General features: G+C 38.9%; 1 protein-coding gene across 11 annotated transcripts in view; it reads left to right on the plus strand.

Moving 5' to 3' along the window:
- LOC136850542 (band 4.1-like protein 4) overlaps positions 1–19,783 on the plus strand; it is a 573,768-nt gene that overhangs the window by 492,797 nt on the left and 61,188 nt on the right. For 9 of the 11 annotated variants that reach the window (XM_067124130.1, XM_067124129.1, XM_067124135.1 and 6 more), the window contains exons 4-5: positions 274–297; positions 1,065–1,143. In XM_067124130.1, coding sequence (XP_066980231.1) covers positions 274–297; positions 1,065–1,143 — 103 coding nt within the window. The remainder of the gene's footprint in view (positions 1–273; positions 298–1,064; positions 1,144–19,783) is intronic. The other 2 variants (XM_067124128.1, XM_067124125.1) reach the window with 1 other exon arrangement.

Consider the following 19,783-nt stretch of genomic DNA (forward strand, 5'->3'; position numbering starts at 1 on the left):
CCTCTGAAAAATCTACGCCACAGCATTCATTAATTATCAGCTTAATTACCTCCTGACACTGGATTGTTAAGTGGTTGGTGTCAGCCTCTCTCTCTCTCTCTCTCTCTCTCTCTCTCTCTCTCTCTCTCTCTCTCTCAATTAAATAATAAATTACAGTTACCAATGCGTATTGATCCCTCATAAAATGAGACGCCAAATTATGTATAAAGTTAGCCCCAGAAGATTTTGCAATTCGATTTCTTTCCTCTAACTCTTCATTCTCTTCATTGCAAGCTTTCCACTGGACCAACAGGCCGGGTGAGTATTGTTGCTGTGGCATTAATTTTATTCATACATTTATTCATACATTCAACTGCAAGACGGTGATATATGTTGTTTTTGTACTTGATCATTGTCCTTTCAGAAAGTCCGAAATTTTTTTTTGTTTATCCCTTACAGTTTTATCTTTTAGTTTGGTATGTGTTCTAGGACAAAATACAGTGGTTTGCCTTTTAAGATTAATTTCTTGTCTTCTGCTGTGTTGAAAATAAAATACATTGTAATTAATAATATCGTATACATACATATGCAAGTTATGCATGTTTGTTTTTTTGTAACACGTCAGATGCATGCATACGTTAAATAATGGTACATTTATGCATATTTTGAAGTATGTATTGACACACACACTACACACACACACACACACACACACACACACACACACACACACATATATATATATATATATATATATATATATATATATATATATATATATATATGAGCAAAGTTACAACCACAAAGGAAAATTGAAACACAAGAGATGATAAGTACTTTCGTCTTATTACCAGCACGTGGTCACAGCAACTGGTCACAAGTGTCGAAAGCACTCAGCACCTCCAACGCTTCAACTTTCCTTCGTGACTGTAACCTTGTTCGTGTAATCATCGCGTTTTTAATTTCTCGCGATTTATGTAAAATTACAATCACATTGTCCGAGAACAGTTTGACATCCAGACACGCGCAATGTCGTTGTTCATCCACTGACTGATAATAATTGTCATTGCGTCTCTCTTTCCCAGGCACGTCACCGTTCACTCTCTACTTCAGCGTCAAGTTTTATGCAGCGGATCCCTGCAAATTGGTGGAGGAGATTACGAGGTAAGACATTTTATTGATTGGTGTTCCCCGCGCCATGAAGGCGTGATTGTGCTACGCGTCATTGCTGACGCACCCAGTCAGGGAAAAGGATTTTTTTTTAAGGGGGGGCGGTTTTGTCTTGCGTGGGAGATCTTATCATTGGGATTATATTCTCATAACTTACCCAGGACGGTAGGACGTTGCCGTAGATCGGGACAGCCAGCGTAGTAAGCGTCCCTTCACGCCATCAGGGGCTGAAGTGAAGCTTAGAAAAAAAAAAAACCTGGAATTTCCTGAGTTGGTAAAAAAATTGCCCCGAACCAGACCGCCTCCGGTTCCGCTCAGCCTTTATCGATGTGTCTCTCGTTGCCGAGCGCAGATCTCATTCAGCTTCTAGTGGGCAAAGACTTCATTGTCTACAGATGACATCATAGAAACAAAAAGTAAGAGACTGGAAATATATTTCTCGTGCTCTGTATGAGGTAACTGCACGGTAGCTACAAGAGTAATTTGCCAAAACTTCCTTTCATGGAAAGAAGAAGGCTTTGTATATGTTCCAGAATATGAAGTAGCCTAGCGTTGCATAAGGGGAGATGTGTACTTATTCGTTATTATAACCCCGTAATCTTTTATTTATGCCGAATAGTTTTTATAGATTTATCCAGATCTTCACAGTTCTGAAATGAACGATTCAAGTATCAGTTTTGACATTTGCTAGGTTAAGTACATGAGAAGCAGTTCTGTGGATATTGTTTCTTTGTTTAGTATTTACCATTAAAATTAGTAGCTTGATTTACGTGGGTATTTAGATGTTAGGGTCTGCCATTGCTTTAGCGTGAAAATGAGAGATATTGCACTGAATATATATACTATATAAATTATATGCACTGTATATATATATATATATATATATATATATTATATATGATTATATATATATATATATATATACATATAATTATATATATATATATATATATATATATATATATATATATATATATATATATATGATTATATATATATATTATATATACATATATATATATATATATATATATATATAAATATATATATATATATATATATATATAAATTTATATATTTATTTATATATACATAGATCTGAAGGTTGACCAAAACATGCTGAAGTGACAAGCCGTAAAAGAAAAATAAGTTTTGCAATTCGGTCAATGAGAAATGACACCAGGTGTCTAGAGTGACTTTATTTCTCTCCCGTTACCAACCACATTCATATAACTACCACCTACCTGATTCACTACCTAGGTTAACAGAGACAGAGTGGAATTTCAATTTCCTCAAATACCATAGACAAATGGTAGAAAAAGGGAATTGTTGGTAAAAGATGAATCGAGTGGCATTCAAGGAAAATTCTGTTGCGTTTCCCAGGAGTATTTTTGAAGACCAAAAATATTAAATTACTGTAGTGATGAAAATATTACAAAGGAGTTTCGTAAGAAACGAGATTGTGCTAGTGTATTCATAAAATTAGCAAAGGGGTCATTAGCGTTCGTGTCTCTTTGGTTGGGTATGAAGAAGTGCTGGAACTGTATAGAAGTTGACTCACTGGTTTCCATCTAGAGTCATTTGGCAAGATGGTGCATGGGACCAGTATATGCGCATCTCTCTCTCTCTCTCTCTCTCTCTCTCTCTCTCTCTCTCTCTCTCTCTCTCTCTCTCTCTCAGTACAGTCCCGCTTCAAGTTTCCAATATATTTCTGCAATTCTCTCTCTCTCTCTCTCTCTCTCTCTCTCTCTCTCTCTCTCTCTCTCTCTCTCTCTCTCTCTCTCTCTCTCTCTCTCTCAGTACAGTCCCGCTTCAAGTTTCCAATATATTTCTGCTCTCTCTCTCTCTCTCTCTCTCTCTCTCTCTCTCTCTCAATTTCTCAATCTTTCAATCTTTCAAAATTACACTATATGTCTGCAGTTCCCCCCCTCTCTCTCTCTCTCTCTCTCTCTCTCTCTCTCTCTCTCTCTCTCTCTCTCTCTCTCTCTCTCTGTTACACACAAACGCTCATTTTGGAAGACAACATTTTCGATGAAACGTTGAATGTGTGTGTGTGTGTGTGTGTGTGTGAGAGAGAGAGAGAGAGAGAGAGAGAGAGAGGGTGGTTCGTGTAACAAAACTTTTGGCAGGTTGTTTTTGTTTATGGTTGAAAACAAATTATATGAACTCAATTCAAACAGGATGTCGCGTCAACAGCAACATGTTATGGAGTGGCGAGGCAGTTTGCCCTGTTGTGAGTCTACTGAAACCTAATATTCCCTGAAATAATATCTATATCTATATCTATATATATATATATATATATATATATATATATATATATATATATATATATATATATATATATATATTTTATTCACTTCCATTAGAGCTTTGATAAAAATGTAATGTGGTGAAAGTGGCATGATTTACTCTTTCAGGGAAATTGAGAAGCACTTTTGAATTCGCATTAATCTGATACTCTTTGTCAAGCCTTGATAAACATTGGCAGAAAATCAGTTGAACCAATCAGAAACACAGCGTTTATTGTTATGACCTTAAAAAACAAATCTCCAGTATGGTATTTCAGAGGGTGCCATTGATTTTCGAAGTTCAGAATCCGAAAGCACCTAAGATAAGTCCTTTTGTTAATAAGCATTGATTTGACATTAAAATAGGAACAGTAGTTTTCACTCAAATCAATTCAATCAGTTAAGTGTTGTTAGGGATTAATGCTAAACATATATTATTCCCCGTAGGGGGACAGTGCTGCCAGTGCACCTCATGCGGTGTACTGTAGGCGTTACTTAGAGCTCTTTACAGCGTCCCTTCTATGGCCCCTAGCTGCAACCCCTTTCATTCCTTTTACTGTACCTCCGTTCATATTCTCTTTCTTCCATCCTACTTCCACCCTTTCCTAACAACTGTTTCATAGTGCAACTGCTCTGAGGTTTTAATGCTGTTACGCCTTTCAGGCCTTTCGACTGTGAATTTCCGTTTGAGCGCTGAATGACCTCCTAGGTCCCAGTGCATGGCCTTGGGCCAAAATTCTATATTCCATTCGATGCCAAACCTATGTTATTAGACAAGAAGAACCGGGAGTTACAGTAAAATCAAGGGTGAAAAGACGAGGTAATGGCAGTTTTGAGCAATATTTATAACCTGCAGCAAACTGCTTTATAAATATCAAAATGTAATGAGGAAAAGGATGAGAAGCGAAATTTTGAGATAATAAATATCAAAGACAGAATCTGTTGAAAATATAAATAAACAGTCATTCGTCATATTTTAGTCATATAGTTTTTTATTTTCATGTTTCTGTGTATGAATATTACAGGTTCGTATACACACACACACACACACACATATATATATATATATATATATATATATATATATATATATATATATATATATATATATATATATATATATATATATATATATATTATATATATATATATATATATATATATATATATATGTGTGTGTGTATTTATATACACTTATATATGTATATATAGGTAGATAGATAGATAGATAGATATAGATATGGATATGAATTTATTTTAAGTGCTGCAGACATTTTTAAATAACTCTCTCTCTCTCTCTCTCTCTCTCTCTCTCTCTCTCTCTCTCTCTGGCGTGTATTCGAAGCGCCAATTTTGCCTGGCAGTCAGAGGTCGCGTTTCCTGCTTATTGGTTACATAACAAAGACAGTGTCAAGAGATAGCTAGCGAACATCCGTCCACGTCTTGAGTTCGCTCCTCGGTAATTCGCATCCGCCTTATGCATTTTGCCACTCGATGTTCAGTTGTCTATCTTGTATTTGTTGCCAGTTTTGTTATATATATATATATATATATATATATATATATATATATATATATATATATATATATATATATATATATATATATGTATATATATCAACACGCAATTACGTGTGGAACAGAAATAAATTTCTGACTCACGTTAGGGTCGAACCCAGGTCTTTCAATTGAAAGACGAGACCGCTGTCCACCAGACCACCCAAGCCATAAAAGAGGTAGGAACCTGTGTACCGCTGCACTTAAGGCTGTGCACAGTGGTACACAGGTTCCAACTTCTTTTGTGACTTGTGTGGCCTGGTGGATAGCGGTCTCGTCTTTCAATTGAGTGACCTGGGTTCGATCCTGGTGTGAGTCAGAAATTTATATATCTATATATATAAATATATATATATACTTATATATATATTTGATCAAGAAGAATTTTAACTCTCTCTCTCTCTCTCTCTCTCTCTCTCTCTCTCTCTCTCTCTCTCTCTCTCTCTCTCTCTCTCTCTCTCTCTCTACTGTTATCTGTGTTCCCCAGCGCCAATTATCTTTATAGTTCTGGATGCTGTAGACCAGCCTTTATCTTTGACTGTCTTTCATCGGCTCCCTTATCTAAATAGCAGCTTCTATCTTTTTTATCTTTCTCCGCCATTAAAGTCTGACTTCGTTTAACAGATGAATATTTTTTTATTTCTCATATATGTATTTTCTTGATAAATGTGACTGTTGTTGAAACTATGATTTTAGACAAAAGACGTGGTGCAGTCGTGGTTTGTTCTTTTACCGTGGCTACGTAACTTCTAACGTCTTTTTGCACTGTTGGATCGATAACAGCAGTTTCAGAATTATTACTTGCAACAGAGCATTATTATTTTGTTTTTTACCATTTAGCTTATTCACGGTGTCCTTATTATCTCTGTTTTTATATTATCTTTTTACATGTACAGATTCGCCCTTTCGATTTGTTGCCGCAAAGCTGTGATACGAGCAAGCATTACTTTTGGTACCCGTGTTATTTGATGCCCTTAATCACAAGGGAGTTGTAAGATGGATTGCATGAGACCACCGCAAGCAGTATACTGCTCTTTGAGACTTGTTGTATCATCAGTGTTAATGCTTTTGGTGATCGAAGTGCCTTCGTTTCGTTTGCAAACGTCAAGAAACATTGAAATTAGAAATTGATATTTTATTTATTTATTTATTTATTTATTTATTTATTTATTTATTTTTGGTAAATAGTCAGACAAGAAAACTGGAATGAAAGAAGAAGCAAAAGAAGAGAAGGAAGTGAATCAGGTCCTGATGTTGAGGGCAGACTGATTACAGTATCACTCGCAGGCAAGACTGACGATTACCGACCAATTACGCAGCCTATTTTTTTTGAGAGGAACTTTTATCTGGCGAGACTTGTTCATTTCGGTTGCCAGTGCATTCGGCCACCGCGGACGATTCGACGAGCAGTGCTTTTACTGTTTTGTATTCGTGCCGTGCATTGACCTTCACCTTTGATGTCAGCTGTTAATTAATATGAGAGGTCAGGACGGTCCTGAGTACAAATCCAGCGGGGCGAACGACCTAGAAGCGACGTTCAGTGTGAAACAAAGAGCTGGCAGCATCGCCGTGTCATCAGTGGCTTTAGCAACACCTGTGAACAGGAACCGTTCCCACGACCGAATATGTCCCGGTTCCTGCCACTCTCCTCCTCCTCCTCCTCCTCCTCCTCCTCCTCCTCCTCCTCCCCCCTCCTCCTCCTCCTCCTCCTCCTCCTCCTCCCTCCATAAAATCGTTTTACTGCCACACCTTACAACTTTTTATTCGCTATTTTCGAATTTTTGATAAACAGATTACTGGCCGGCTTGACGAGTGATCTGAATGAGTTTTCTCACGTCGGTCATCCTGCCCCTCGATGGGCACATGGCCTGCCCATTCGCCCTCGGTGCTGGGTTCTCCTGACACTTCCTGCCTCCTCCTCCCTCCTCCTCCTCCTCCCCCTTTCTGCCTCCTCTTCATCGCCTCGCCCGGTCCTCCTGACCTTCCTCCTCCTCCTCCTCCTCCTCCTCCTCCTCCTCCTCCTCCTCCTCCTCCTCCTCCTCCTCCTCCTTTCCCTCTTCATCGCATTCGCCTTCGGTGCTGGGTTCTCCTGACACTTCCTGCCTCCTCCTCCACCTCCTCCTCCTCCTCCTCCTCCTCCCTCCTCCTCCTCCTCCTCCTCATCGCATTCGCCTTCGGTGCTGGGTTCTCATGACACTTCCTGCCTCCTCCTCCTCCTCCTCCTCCTCATCGCATTCGCCTTCGGTGCTGGGTTCTCCTGACACTTCCTGCCTCCTCCTCCTCCTCCTCCTCCTCCTCCTCCTCCTCCTCCCCTCTTTCCACTCCTCCTCATCGCATTCGCCTTCGGTGCTGGGTTCTCCTGACACTTCCTGCCTCCTCCTCCTCCTCCTCCTCCTCCTCCTCCTCCTCCTCCTCCTCCTCCTCCTCCTCCTCCTCCTCCTCCTCCCTTTCCACTCCTCCTCATCCTCCTCGGTCCTGGGTTCTCCTGACACTCCTCCTCCTCCTCCTCCTCCTCCTCCTCCTCCTCATCGCATTCGCCTTCGGTGCTGGGTTCTCCTGACACTTCCTGCCTCCTCCTCCTCCTCCTCCTCCACTCCTCCTCTCCTCCTCGGTGCTGGGTTCTCCTCCTCCTCCTCCTCCTCCTCCTCCTCCTCCTCCTCCTCCTCCTCCTCCTCCTCCTCCCCCCAAGGTGTAACACTCATAAAAATGAACAGTCGTACAAACAAACAATCCAACAGCCGAAATGAATGAGATTCAGAGGAGGAGAATTTACCTCAGCTTAGTTTACGGCGTCTTGGAAACTTTGACAGAAAAATAATTGGATGGTCCTTTGAGCCTTCTGATGAAAAGTGAATTGTTTCGAGACGATTTTGTCTTAGGGCTTTTGTTGAGTAAGGTATTATCTTTTTTTTTTTATGGTCGAAGCGTGTGTGGGTTTTAGCAGTTACAGTGCCGATAATTTTCATTATGAGAACTTATTTCCTTCTCAATTATGTCTGACGGTATGTTTAGTATTAATTCCTAAAAATGAAATGAAGATATTTGTATAAGCGTATCAGTAAAGGTTTCATTGCGGAACAGAACTTGTTAAATCCTAAAAAAAAAAAAATGAAGATATTTGCATAAGCATATCAGTATAAAGCTTTGATTGCGGAGCACGTATCGCAACTTGGTCGAAGAGAACGACCGTGCTACTTGCGAGCATTAACTGTGTGACCTTTCCTCGTCGCCCCTCTGCAGGGAAGCATTTGTTCGTGCCACATTAGCAGACGGAATCTCCTCCCTATCTGCGGGACATCCAAGGCTCCTGCAGAAGAAGTCCCAAAGTCCCATTCATTTCTCGTGTACTGTGACGCTGTAAAGTTGTCGACGAACTTCTGTCATCAAGTTGCTTATTTATAGAGTTACTTAGCACTTTTTTTTTTCCTTTGCAGTACGCGACTCTTCTCATGACAGTTCGCCCTCTTGCCTCTTATTGAATCTTTTTTTTTTATTATATAGTACGTATCACTCATTCAAAAAATTGCCCAAAACTGATCATGAACAGTTATTGATACTGATATTTAACCCAAGACGGAGCCAGCAAGGTCCTTCTCATTAGCCCATTTTATTATCTACTCCCCGTGTCGTCTGTAAAATCGCTGGGCACTTAAGAGAAAATCGTACCCAGTCTTCTCACACTAATTTCAGCTCCTCGTTCTGTACCCCGTTTTTGAAAGTGCACAGCACATCTTCAGGTTTCACTAACTCATCAGCGTCATCTCCTGAGCTCATACGTTTTCGGGGCGACAGATGCGGTCAGATTATAACCCCGTCAAGTTGCAAGCCTAATTGATGGCAGGTCTGGAAATTCCACATTTTGGTTAGTGATTCTAACGCTGAAGAAAATGAAGTGTCTTACGGGTGGCTTTGTAAGCTAAAAACGCCTCTTTTGTGTTGTAGTGCTCATTCTGAAAACCATGCTTATTGCGAGGCGATTTTAAACCGAAAACACCTTCTTTTGAGTGGTTCGGTTAGACCTAAAATATCACGCTGTGGGTTGTGAAGTTGGAGCTGAAAATTCAGGCTTTTGGGTTGTGAAGTTGAAGCTGAAAATCCGGTCTTTAGGGTAGCGAAGCTGGAGCTGAAATACCCCCCTGTGGGTAATGAAGTTGGAGCTGAAAATCTAGTCTTTAGGGTTGTGAAGGTGGAGCTGAAATTCTACCCTGTGGGTAATGAAGTTGGAGCTGAAAATTCAGTCTTTAGGGTTGTGAAGGTGGAGTTAAAATTCTGAAATTCTACCCTGTGGGTAATGAAGTTGGAGCTGAAAATCCAGGCTTTTAGGTAGTGAAGGTGGAGCTGAAATTCTCCCCTGTAGGTAATGAAGTTGGAGCTGAAAATCTAGTATTTAGGGTTGTGAAGCTGGAGCTGAAATTCTACCCTGTAGGTAATGAAGTTGGAGCTGAAAATCCGGTCTTTAGGGTAGCGAAGCTGGAGGTGAAATACCATCTTTTGGATAATGGGTTTGAGCTTAAAATGCCATATTTTAGAGATCGAAATTACTGCTAAAATTGCTATCGTAAGGGTTATGAAGTTGGAGGTGAGAAAAGAAAGTGCAACGAAAGTGGCCATTTATTCCCTGGCAGCTTTACTCCTGAATGTTATATATTTTTCTTTACTGATTATATGCATTTTTAATTTGCTCAAGCATTTTCCTGGATTGCTCCACCAAACGTATTTCAGAGCAACAGCAAAAAAAATAGATTAATAAATAAAATAAAGGAAAAAATAACCGTTAAACTTTGAGAAGCGCCGTGTGGTCGCTTGCTGCTGAGATCCTTTGCAGTGATAAATTGTGCATTATTAGGAAGTCTTGCCGACCCTTCATCCAAATAAGTCCTACCTCATGCTAGGTCCTCAGGAGAAGAAAAACGCGTCTCTTGCTAGGAAGCAAGGGAGGAAGGAAAAGGAAATGAGATAATGCGGCGAATGACGACAGCAGTGATCGAGCAGGATTCCTTCTGCGATGGTGACGCTTGACGCAAAGGGACAAATGACTGTGCAATCCAGTGAAATATTGGCGACCATCAGGTGACAGCCAATTTTACCTGCGGGTGGTTCAGCCACTTCTGGTTTCATTAAAAAAATTGAGAAATTGATACGTTTTTCGAGGCGATGCAAAAAGTCAAGGATATCAGATGCTCATAACCTTGGTGGCGTGACGATATGTTGGGGTCTGTAGCAATGCACTTGTTATTTTGAGGAGTTTTGTGCAAGGTTTTCTTCTCGAGGATGTTAGATTGTCTTCTGATTATATTCCAGCCCCGGTCTTTGACATCCTTCTACAATAACTCTCTACAGAGTTGTGTCTCTATGTATGTCATCGTCGTTAATATATTTTAGGCATGGGCAGTGTCCCCTGAAATGGTATTAAGCGCTTGAAGCAACGCCAAGAGTTTAAAAAAGCCTTTGAACTGAAACTTCCAAATGAACAGAGGAAACGTGTCTGGGTGAATTCTGCTTTCTGTCTTTCACCCCAGATAAATGTTTCCATCTATCTTTTTCTTCCCGACATTTTATGGCATCGTACCTCAAGTGCCTTGAAATGCAGTTGAAATATATATTGATGCTGGTCTGCAATTTTTTTTCTCGATAATTACTCGTCAGAGTATTCTTCTGCGACTTTTTTCTATCCGAAAGGCATCAAGACTTGAGTATAAGTTCATGCGTCTATGGGCTTTCAAAAAGTTTTAGGGACGTACCATATATATATATATATATGTGTGTATATATATATATATATATATTATACAGATTCATTTCTTCAGTTAATTGAAGATTTTTCCAATAAGAGGCAGCAGAACAGAGCAATAAAAATCGAAGGCGAATCGTGTTCTTCACTTCCATAAAAAGGTTAATTGCCCCAGAGGTATCTTGGGTCATCTCAGCAGACGAGACTGATTGCCGTGTCTTGAAGCACTTGACACCAGGCATCTGTTCTACGTCCCTGGGTAACGATAAAATCATTTATCAATATTCAATATTGTTGCGAATAAATGAAACTCAAACATACTTGCAGTGTACGGAGAGTTTCGTATCGGCCATGAGAGAGTTTTTCCCGCGAGGACTTTTTATTTTTATGTTTATTTTACTTTCTTACGGTTTTATGGTCTTCACACGATCCACCTGAACAGTTGAGAGGCCAAAAGACAAAGGTAATAGAGATTTCAATAAAGATTTCGTGTTATTGCGAATGCAAATTCTTCTCCTGTAAGGTAAATAATGACAATGAGAGGGTGGGTCTGGCCGGTTCTAACCGTGTAATACCACAGATTAATTATAATTATATATTAGGGGGTACGGTAATTGGGATTAAGATGCTGGTTTTTGTGGGGGGTTAAGCCTTAATTGTGAAGGCTTAAATAGCTGGGCGTGGCTTCGGCTTTTATGTGTAATGAATTTGTTGGGCTTTCATTATCTCTTGCAATGTTTATGTGTATACATATATTACGTAAGTATATATATATATATATATATATATATATATATATATATATATATATATATATATATATATACTGTATATATGTAGATATATATATATATATATATATATATATATATATATATATATATATATATATATATATATATATATATATATATATATATATAGAGAGAGAGAGAGAGAGAGAGAGAGAGAGAGAGAGAGAGAGAAAGAGAGAGAGATAAATATGTAATTAGTATGAACATTTTTTGCCGAATACAAACTTATTGAAATTTATTGAAATTTATTTGCCTACCAAAATATCATTGCATTTCTTCAGTTTGATATTTGTCAAACAAATATCTGGACATGAAATTTGACTTTGAACATCATCATTTTGTGAAGAAAGATGAAAATACATTTCTTTAATCGTTTATATTACTATTATGTATATATGTATGTGTGTATATGTATATATAATAAAAAAGATTAAAGAAATATATTTTCATCTTTCTTCACAAAATGAAAATGTTCAGAGTCAAATTTCATGTCCAGATATTTATTTGACAAATACCAAAGTGAAGAAATGTAATGCTATTTTAGTTTCAATTTGTGTATTATATATATATATATATATATATATATATATATATATATATATATATATATATATATATATATATATATATATATGTATATATATATATATATATATATATATATATATATATATATATATATATATATATATATATATATAAATGAAACTAAAGTGCTCTTAACGTCACCTTCCCGTGCACTTTCTAAATCTCGGATGAAAAAGCGTCGCAAGCAAGCAAGCAAGCGGCCGTTAATTTATGTGGCGATGCACTTTTATGTCTCGTTATAAATTGCAGGCCGGGGCGAAGTTAATTGTTGATCCCTCCTTATAATTTTAAAGTGACAGAGGTCAGAACTCGCTGCCTTATAAATCTTGCAACAGTTCATTTGGGTTTATCTAGAAGCGCCCTGTCTCTTAATCTCCTGTTTGGGTGATCCCGTTTGGTAGGAGACTTCTCTTCTTCCTCTCCTGTTCCTTATTCCTTTCTTCGTTCCTCGCGCTTGTAAGGAAACGATTCGGTCTGTTACTTATAAGGTCCAGCTTGGTCGCATCTTTCGTGATTTCAGCCCCGTAAGGGCGGTTAGTGCGGTCGGTGCGCCTCGCGTGGTGCGGTGTAGGCATTACTTGAGGGTCTTCGCAGCGTTCCCTCGACCCCTGGCTGCTGCAACCTCTCTCATTCCTTTCACTGTACCTCCGTTCAGATTCTCTTTCTTCCGTCTTACTGTCCACCCTCTCTAACAATTGTTTCATGTTGCAACTGCGAGGTTGTCCACCTGTTGCACCTTTCAGACCCTTTTCCTGAGAATTTCCCTTTCAGCTCCGAATGTCCTCATTGGTCCCAGCGCTTGATTTCAGAGCGCTCAAAGGCCGCGCAAAGGTCGGTCGGTAGCAAACAAACAGGCATCATGTTCTTGTGAACGGAGATGAGGAGTCATTTCTCAGTATTTTTGCCCTATTACTGTCTGAATGCGAAAATACTATGACTTACACGCGCATTGATTGATTGCATGGCTGCACGAATCTCCTTCTTAAAACCAACCAGTAAATTTTTAGGAATACCCCCCCCCCCCTTCTCGACGCCCTCAATGCGCGACGTACATTTGGAACCGCCAAGCCTCGATCCTGACGAGAACTTTGAAACAGCGCCGCCAGTGCGGGGGGGGTGGGCGGTGAAGGCAGAGCGCTCGCGTGCGCAGGACTGAAGGAAGGGCTTTCCTTGTTGGGTGTCACTGGGGCTGGGTGAAGACGAAGACTAGATGCTTGTGCCATTCGTTTCCCAGCCGTATATGGGCGCCGCCCGCTCGGCTGTGACCAATGCGGGCGAACCCCGCTGCAGTGTTATGGCTTGCATTGCAACCATTAAAGCATCGTGTAATGTATATGCGTATGTTACGCATAGAGATACGTATTTTATTCAAATGTGTTCGTTCCCAAGCAGTGTTGTATTAATAAGACTGAAGTATGTGTGATTATATATATATGTATATATATATATATATATATATATATATATATATATATATATATATATATATATATATATATATATATATATATATATGTATATATAACGTCAGCATCCTATATCTCAGCTCCATTGGTCGTTTTGAAATGAAAGTTACTTCTTCGATCTCAGTCAAAAACAAAAATACGTCGAGAGGAGTTTCTCTCCCTGTCTCATAAGGAACGCTTCTGCACAGACACCCGCGCATTTATATACTACATGTAACTCTCGAAGTAATCGGTTAATGAAATGGTCACTTGTTAGTTTTCTGTAAATGAAAATTATTGTTCTGACTTTGTCTGTCCGTCCGCACTTTTATCTGTCCGTACTTTTTTCTGTCCGCCCTCAGGTCTTAAAACCTATGGAGGCTAGAGGGCTGCAAACTGGTTTGTTGATTATCTACCCTCCAGTCATCAAACATACCAAATTGCAGCCCTCTAGCCTCAGCAGTTTTCATTTTATTTAAAGTTAAAGTTAGCCATAATCGTGCTTCTGGCAACCATGTAGGATAGGCCACCACCGGACCGTGGCTAAAGTTTCATGGGCCGCTGCTCATACAGCATTATACCGAGACCTCCGAAAGAAGATCCATTTTCTGTGGCCTTGATCATACGCTGTACAGAAAACTCGATTACGCCGAAGAAACTTCGGGTTATTTTTTACTTGTTTTTAGCATGGCGAGACGTCTTCAGGTCTGTGAAGAGTTCTATTTTTTGAATACCAGTCGTTAAGTAAAATAAGTAATGCATTCTGTTTGAATACCAGTCGTTAAGTAAAAGAAGTAACGCTTTCTCTTTTCTCTGGATATTCACTTGTCTGGTACTTAAAGGACCGGATTTATATATATATATATATATATATATATATATATATATATATATATATATATATATATATATATATATATATATATATGATAGATGTATTTGCACTTTGAGTAAACTGGAACGGGCAGTTTGCAGATACTGATAGGAAAAAATTTTTTTTTTTACGTGAGGTGAATGGTTTGAGAACACACAATGCCTGAGGCAATGTCTAATTTTAAGAGTTCCGAGTTGCTAATTTGTCTTAATACATAACAAACGTCTTTATATACGAATGTAATACATAACAGACTTCTTTATATATGAATGTAATACTTAACAAAGGTTGGTATGAATGTGATACGTAACAAACGTCTTTTTATATGACTGTAATACATAACAAAGATTTTTATGTATGAATGTGATAGTAACAAAGTCTTCATATATGAATGCATTACATAACACCGTCTTCATATATGAATGCATTACATAACACCGTCTTCATATATGAATGTAATGCATAACAAAGTCTTCATTTATGAATGTAATACGTAAACGTCTTTATATATGAATGTATTACATAGCAGAGTATTCATATATGAATGTATTACATAACAAGGGTCTTTATATATGAATGTAATACACAAACGCCTTTATATATGAATGTATTACATAACAAAGTCTTCATATATGAATGTAGATTACAAGTTATCAGATGCACGCTGCAAAAAAAGTCATTTATTCTGCCATTTGTCTCAAGTTAGGTTCCCCTCTCAAAATAAACTGTAGATGGTGGTAGGTGAGGTGGGTTGGGGGCTACTGTCTCTCTCTCTCTCCCTCCATACTGTAAGCAACCTAGGGCGGTGAAAACCCGACTCCAGAACATGGTCTTGGATTGTATGACTGGGCGTGTTGATGTGTGGATAAATGTTTTCCTCGAGAGTCTGAATACCGGTGGACCTGAAGCGCGTCTGCGCGCACGCCCCTCCTCTTGTACCTGTGCACTCCGTACAAATGGACTGGTTGGTTTGTATGGCTCCGTGGCGGTCGGGGGTGGGGCGGTTGCTCTGTCTAAGACAAAGGCTAATTGAGGCGGTGGCAGATTCCGCGGCCATCCTCTTTTGCTCCTGATTCTTGTTCGTAATTTTCTCTTTTTGATTTCTTTTTTTCTTAATTCCAGTCGACCATTTTGCTTTCAGGTTTCCTTGATAAACATGGCGCCTGTAATGATTACCTTTACACTGATAACAGTCATTAGGGCTGATGTTAATGTCACTATAATCTTTCAATTTTATTTTATTCCCGTATGATGGTGTTTGTATTATTTTTTCTCTTTGATGTTCGCCTTCTCTCTCTCTCTCTCTCTCTCTCTCTCTCTCTCTCTCTCTCTCTCTCTCTCTCTCTCTCTCTCTCTCTCTACTGTAATTTTCTTTTCCCCTCTGTTCATATTTCTTTCCTGCCCATCTTTTGCTGTGACAGTTTCAACAATTTTCTCCCTTTTTTTTTTCTCCCGGGGACCTGTTAACTTAGTTTTGGATGTTCATACATCTCTTGTTTTTTCGTTCCTGGGTGTTTTTTTTTTTTTCTTATGTCCCTCGTGTGTCCTCCTGGCACGATTCTTTCCGTTTATCCATTACATCTTTTCATTCCTTTCCCTTTTATTTATTCAGTCATCATCAGCCCTCTTTTGAGTCATTATTTTCCCCATTCGCAATCCGTTGTTCTTTGGTTGCTGCGTTTATTCGCTTTTTTCCTTCCACCATTCTGTAGTCTGTTCTTCCCTCTCTCTCTCTCTCTCTCTCTCTCTCTCTCTCTCTCTCTCTCTCTCTCTCTCTCTCTCCACCATTCCATCCGTCTTGATCGCATGTGGACATTCATCACTCTTGCCCATTCCTTTATGCTCCCCCCCATACAACCCTTTTCTCTTCTATTCTCCTGATTTTTCGCGGCCTCGATAATTCTTCGTCAATCTTCCCCCTTCCTTCCACCCGGCCGTCACTCTCCTTCTCTTAAGCTGGATTTGAAGTAAAAATGTGCATATTCAGATTCAGGGGCGATTTGCATGCCGGCTCACCCAGACACCCACAGTTACATGACCAGGTGATGTTCGCTTAAATTCACTTTAGTGAGATATTTCGGATCGCGTCCAATTTGAGGCTTTCCTTATCAGATGCGAGGAGAAGAAGAAATCCATATCTTTTTTTTTTTCCCCGAGTTTGGCGTTTTGGGTTCTCTCTCTCCCTTGCGAATACGTTCTTTCTGCTTCGTTCTACACGAGTTATTCATTTTGCTCTCTCCGGTTCTTGGCAATTCGGATTTCGTTGGCTGCGTGTGTCACATTTGTTACGTTTGGGCTTTGTTTATTTGCTTATTTAAATGTATAGGTAACGGTATCAACTCTTTTTGGGGGGTGGGGCGTTTACCATATTTTGCATAATGTTGAGTCTTTGTTGTTCTCTGTAGCTAAATGTTGAGTTGAGTATTTTGTTTTATATTTTTACGATTAACGTGTGGGACCTTTGTCCAGGATTTCTTGGGAATCATTTTTTGGGAAAACTGCTTATTTTTTATCATTAATTTTAGCCAAAGATCGTTTTTAGTTCTGCTCTCTTGTCTACGTTTGTAAGTATCTGCTTCCATGGCTGTCCTGTTATTATTATTATTATTATTATTATTATTATTATTATTATTACAAGGTGACTGTACAACTGTGGACTGTTGAGACAAAGAATTCCCTTAAGGTGGGTAGCTAAGGAGAGACATTTAGAACTGAACGTAAGCATGATAGCAAAAATGGAGCCAGAAAGAAATTACTTTTGGATATTATTGTGGAAGATTCAGTAAGAAAGTCTCCCAGAGTTTCGTCAACCAGGAATGACCTCGGCCCCCACCCCACCCCTCAAAACTCCGGGTCACACAGAAGCCATATTCTCTTATAGACCTTGGAATTCATAATGTTAGGAAGTGAGGCGTATGCTGGCGTAGGCCCTGAAGTTACAGACGGTTAGGTTACGTTTGCATCCAAGTGTTGGGTGTGGTTTAGAATGAACTTATTTGTGTAATGACATCATTAATGTGTTCATTTAATTTTTCTTTTCCAATAAGTGATCTCTTCTCTGTATTTCCTGTTCCCTTCTGTTATTTCGTTTATTGATTTGTTCATTTTAGTGTTTATTTTCCGATAAGTGATCTCTTCTCCGTGTTCCCTCGTGTTACTTCTTTCAAATGAACGCCACATTCTTTGGAAGCTTGAATTTCAGGTCAGTGGGCCCTTTGGTGGGTTGTTCCATATGAATCGGGTTCAAAGTTCTGAATAATAATAATAATAATAATAATAATAATAATAATAATAATAATAATAATAATATGTTGGATATTTGATCGGTGTGCATATTTTAGTGAAGAAACAGATTGTTGTCTCAGGTTCCTTTCATTTTCGAAGGATGACTTTAGATTAGGTTTACCTACTCACTGGCTCTTGCGGTGTTCTGGAAAATGAGGCTTAGTGGTATCGGTGGCTCTGTCACGTTTTTTCTTAACCCCGGATATGTATGATGATAATAATTTGTTGGCCGGAGGGGTAATTAAGACCATTCGGAACATGTGGAAATTTTATTTCCCCCCTCTCTCTCTCTCTCTCTCTCTCTCTCTCTCTCTCTCTCTCTCTCTCTCTCTCTCTCTCACACACACACACACACCTCTCTCTCTCTCTCTCTCTCTCACACACACACACACACCTCTCTCTCTCTCTCTCTCTCTCTCTCTCTCTCTCTCTCTCTCTCACACACACACACACACACACACACACACACACACACACACACACACACCTCTCTCTCTCTCGTGATAGGTAGCCATAATAGGTAACAGATTTCCTAATACCAAACTTGCTGTCGGCTGTAAATTGTTCTCACCGTCACTTCATCCTTATATATAATCATATTATTGCCAGGTTATTATTGATTAAGGCCAAGTTCTCCTCCCTTACTCTCGACAGTAGCTTGGGATTCAGTACGCTCCCCTAAAGGCGAAGAATACGATTATATGTATTTCTGTAACATTCGCTTTCCCTTTTTTTATTTCAGTCATTGCCTTCAACTTTAGGTTAAGGCATTTTTCCGTGCTTGTGTGCTTGTCGAAAAGGTGATAAAGAAAGCGCGACTTTACCATGGCATGTCACAGTGGTTTGCACTGACACTTTTATAAGAAATGATCAGTGGCTACCAGCGTCTCGTTCTAATATTTATGGGTCCTCTTAAATTCAGGGTACACAGAATCTGCTCAGATCTAATTGTAGATACTGGCTCTCACATTGGGATTTTCCTTTTTAGTATTTGAGTATCTTCTGTTTCCTTGTTTCGCTTGGGAAGTCGATTCTTCCTCCTCCTCCTCCTCCTCCTCCTCCTCCTCCTCCTCCTCCTCCTCCTCCTCCTCCTCCTCCTCCTCCTCTTTTCGGGGATGAGCGTCAGATGCGCAGAAACGTGAATGTGAAGACAATATTTTTTTTTTTTATTTATTCCAAGGATTTCTCATACAACGTAGTCTCTGCGTCGTGGTCATATCGTTGATTTTTCTGGGTGTAAACCGGTGAATCTGCTCGTTTTTTCGTTATATATATATATATATATATATATATATATATATATATATATATATATATATATATATATATTATATAAAATATATATATATATATATATAAATACAATATAAATACAAGTGTCAATTTCCTCTAGTATTTTTATTTATTAATTTATTTTTTTATTTTTTAATTTTTTTTGCTTGTCTACTTGGTTATCTTAAATGTTTTCCTACTCCTTAATGATAATTACTTTCTATTTGTCATGTACTCTCCTCCATTTGGAAAACTGAGGCGGTAATGCAATTAATGAAATTATTTTCTGTTACATCCTGAATGACTGATGTTTTCAATTTATTTGCATGTCACAGCAAATGTCCTGTTATTGGCCTCCCTGGCTTTTTACTGTTTTTTTTTTTTTTTTTGTTTTAGTTGTGCGGAAAAAATATACTTCATGTTGGAATTCGCCAGCATAGTAGAATTTCTCTCTAGGGTATAAAAGTTGGTTTTTCACTTAATGTTCTGTATTTTTAGTTTTCCGTAAAAGGAAACTATTGTGCCGGCTTTGTCTGTCCGCACTTTTTCTGTCCGCCTTCAGATCTTAAAAACTACTAAGGCTAGAGGGCTGCAAATTTGTATGTTGATTATCCACCCTCCAATCATGAGACATACCAAATTGCAGCCCTCTAGCCTCTGTAGTTTTTATTTTATTTAAGGTTGAAGTTAGCCATAATCGTCCCTCTGGCAACGGTATACGATATGCCACCACCGGGCCGTGGTTAAAGTTTGATGGGCCGCGGCTCATACAACATTATACCGAGACCACCGAAAGA

This window comes from Macrobrachium rosenbergii, chromosome 22 (genome assembly GCF_040412425.1).
Source record: "Macrobrachium rosenbergii isolate ZJJX-2024 chromosome 22, ASM4041242v1, whole genome shotgun sequence".
In the NCBI taxonomy this organism is placed as follows: Eukaryota; Metazoa; Arthropoda; class Malacostraca; order Decapoda; family Palaemonidae; genus Macrobrachium; species Macrobrachium rosenbergii.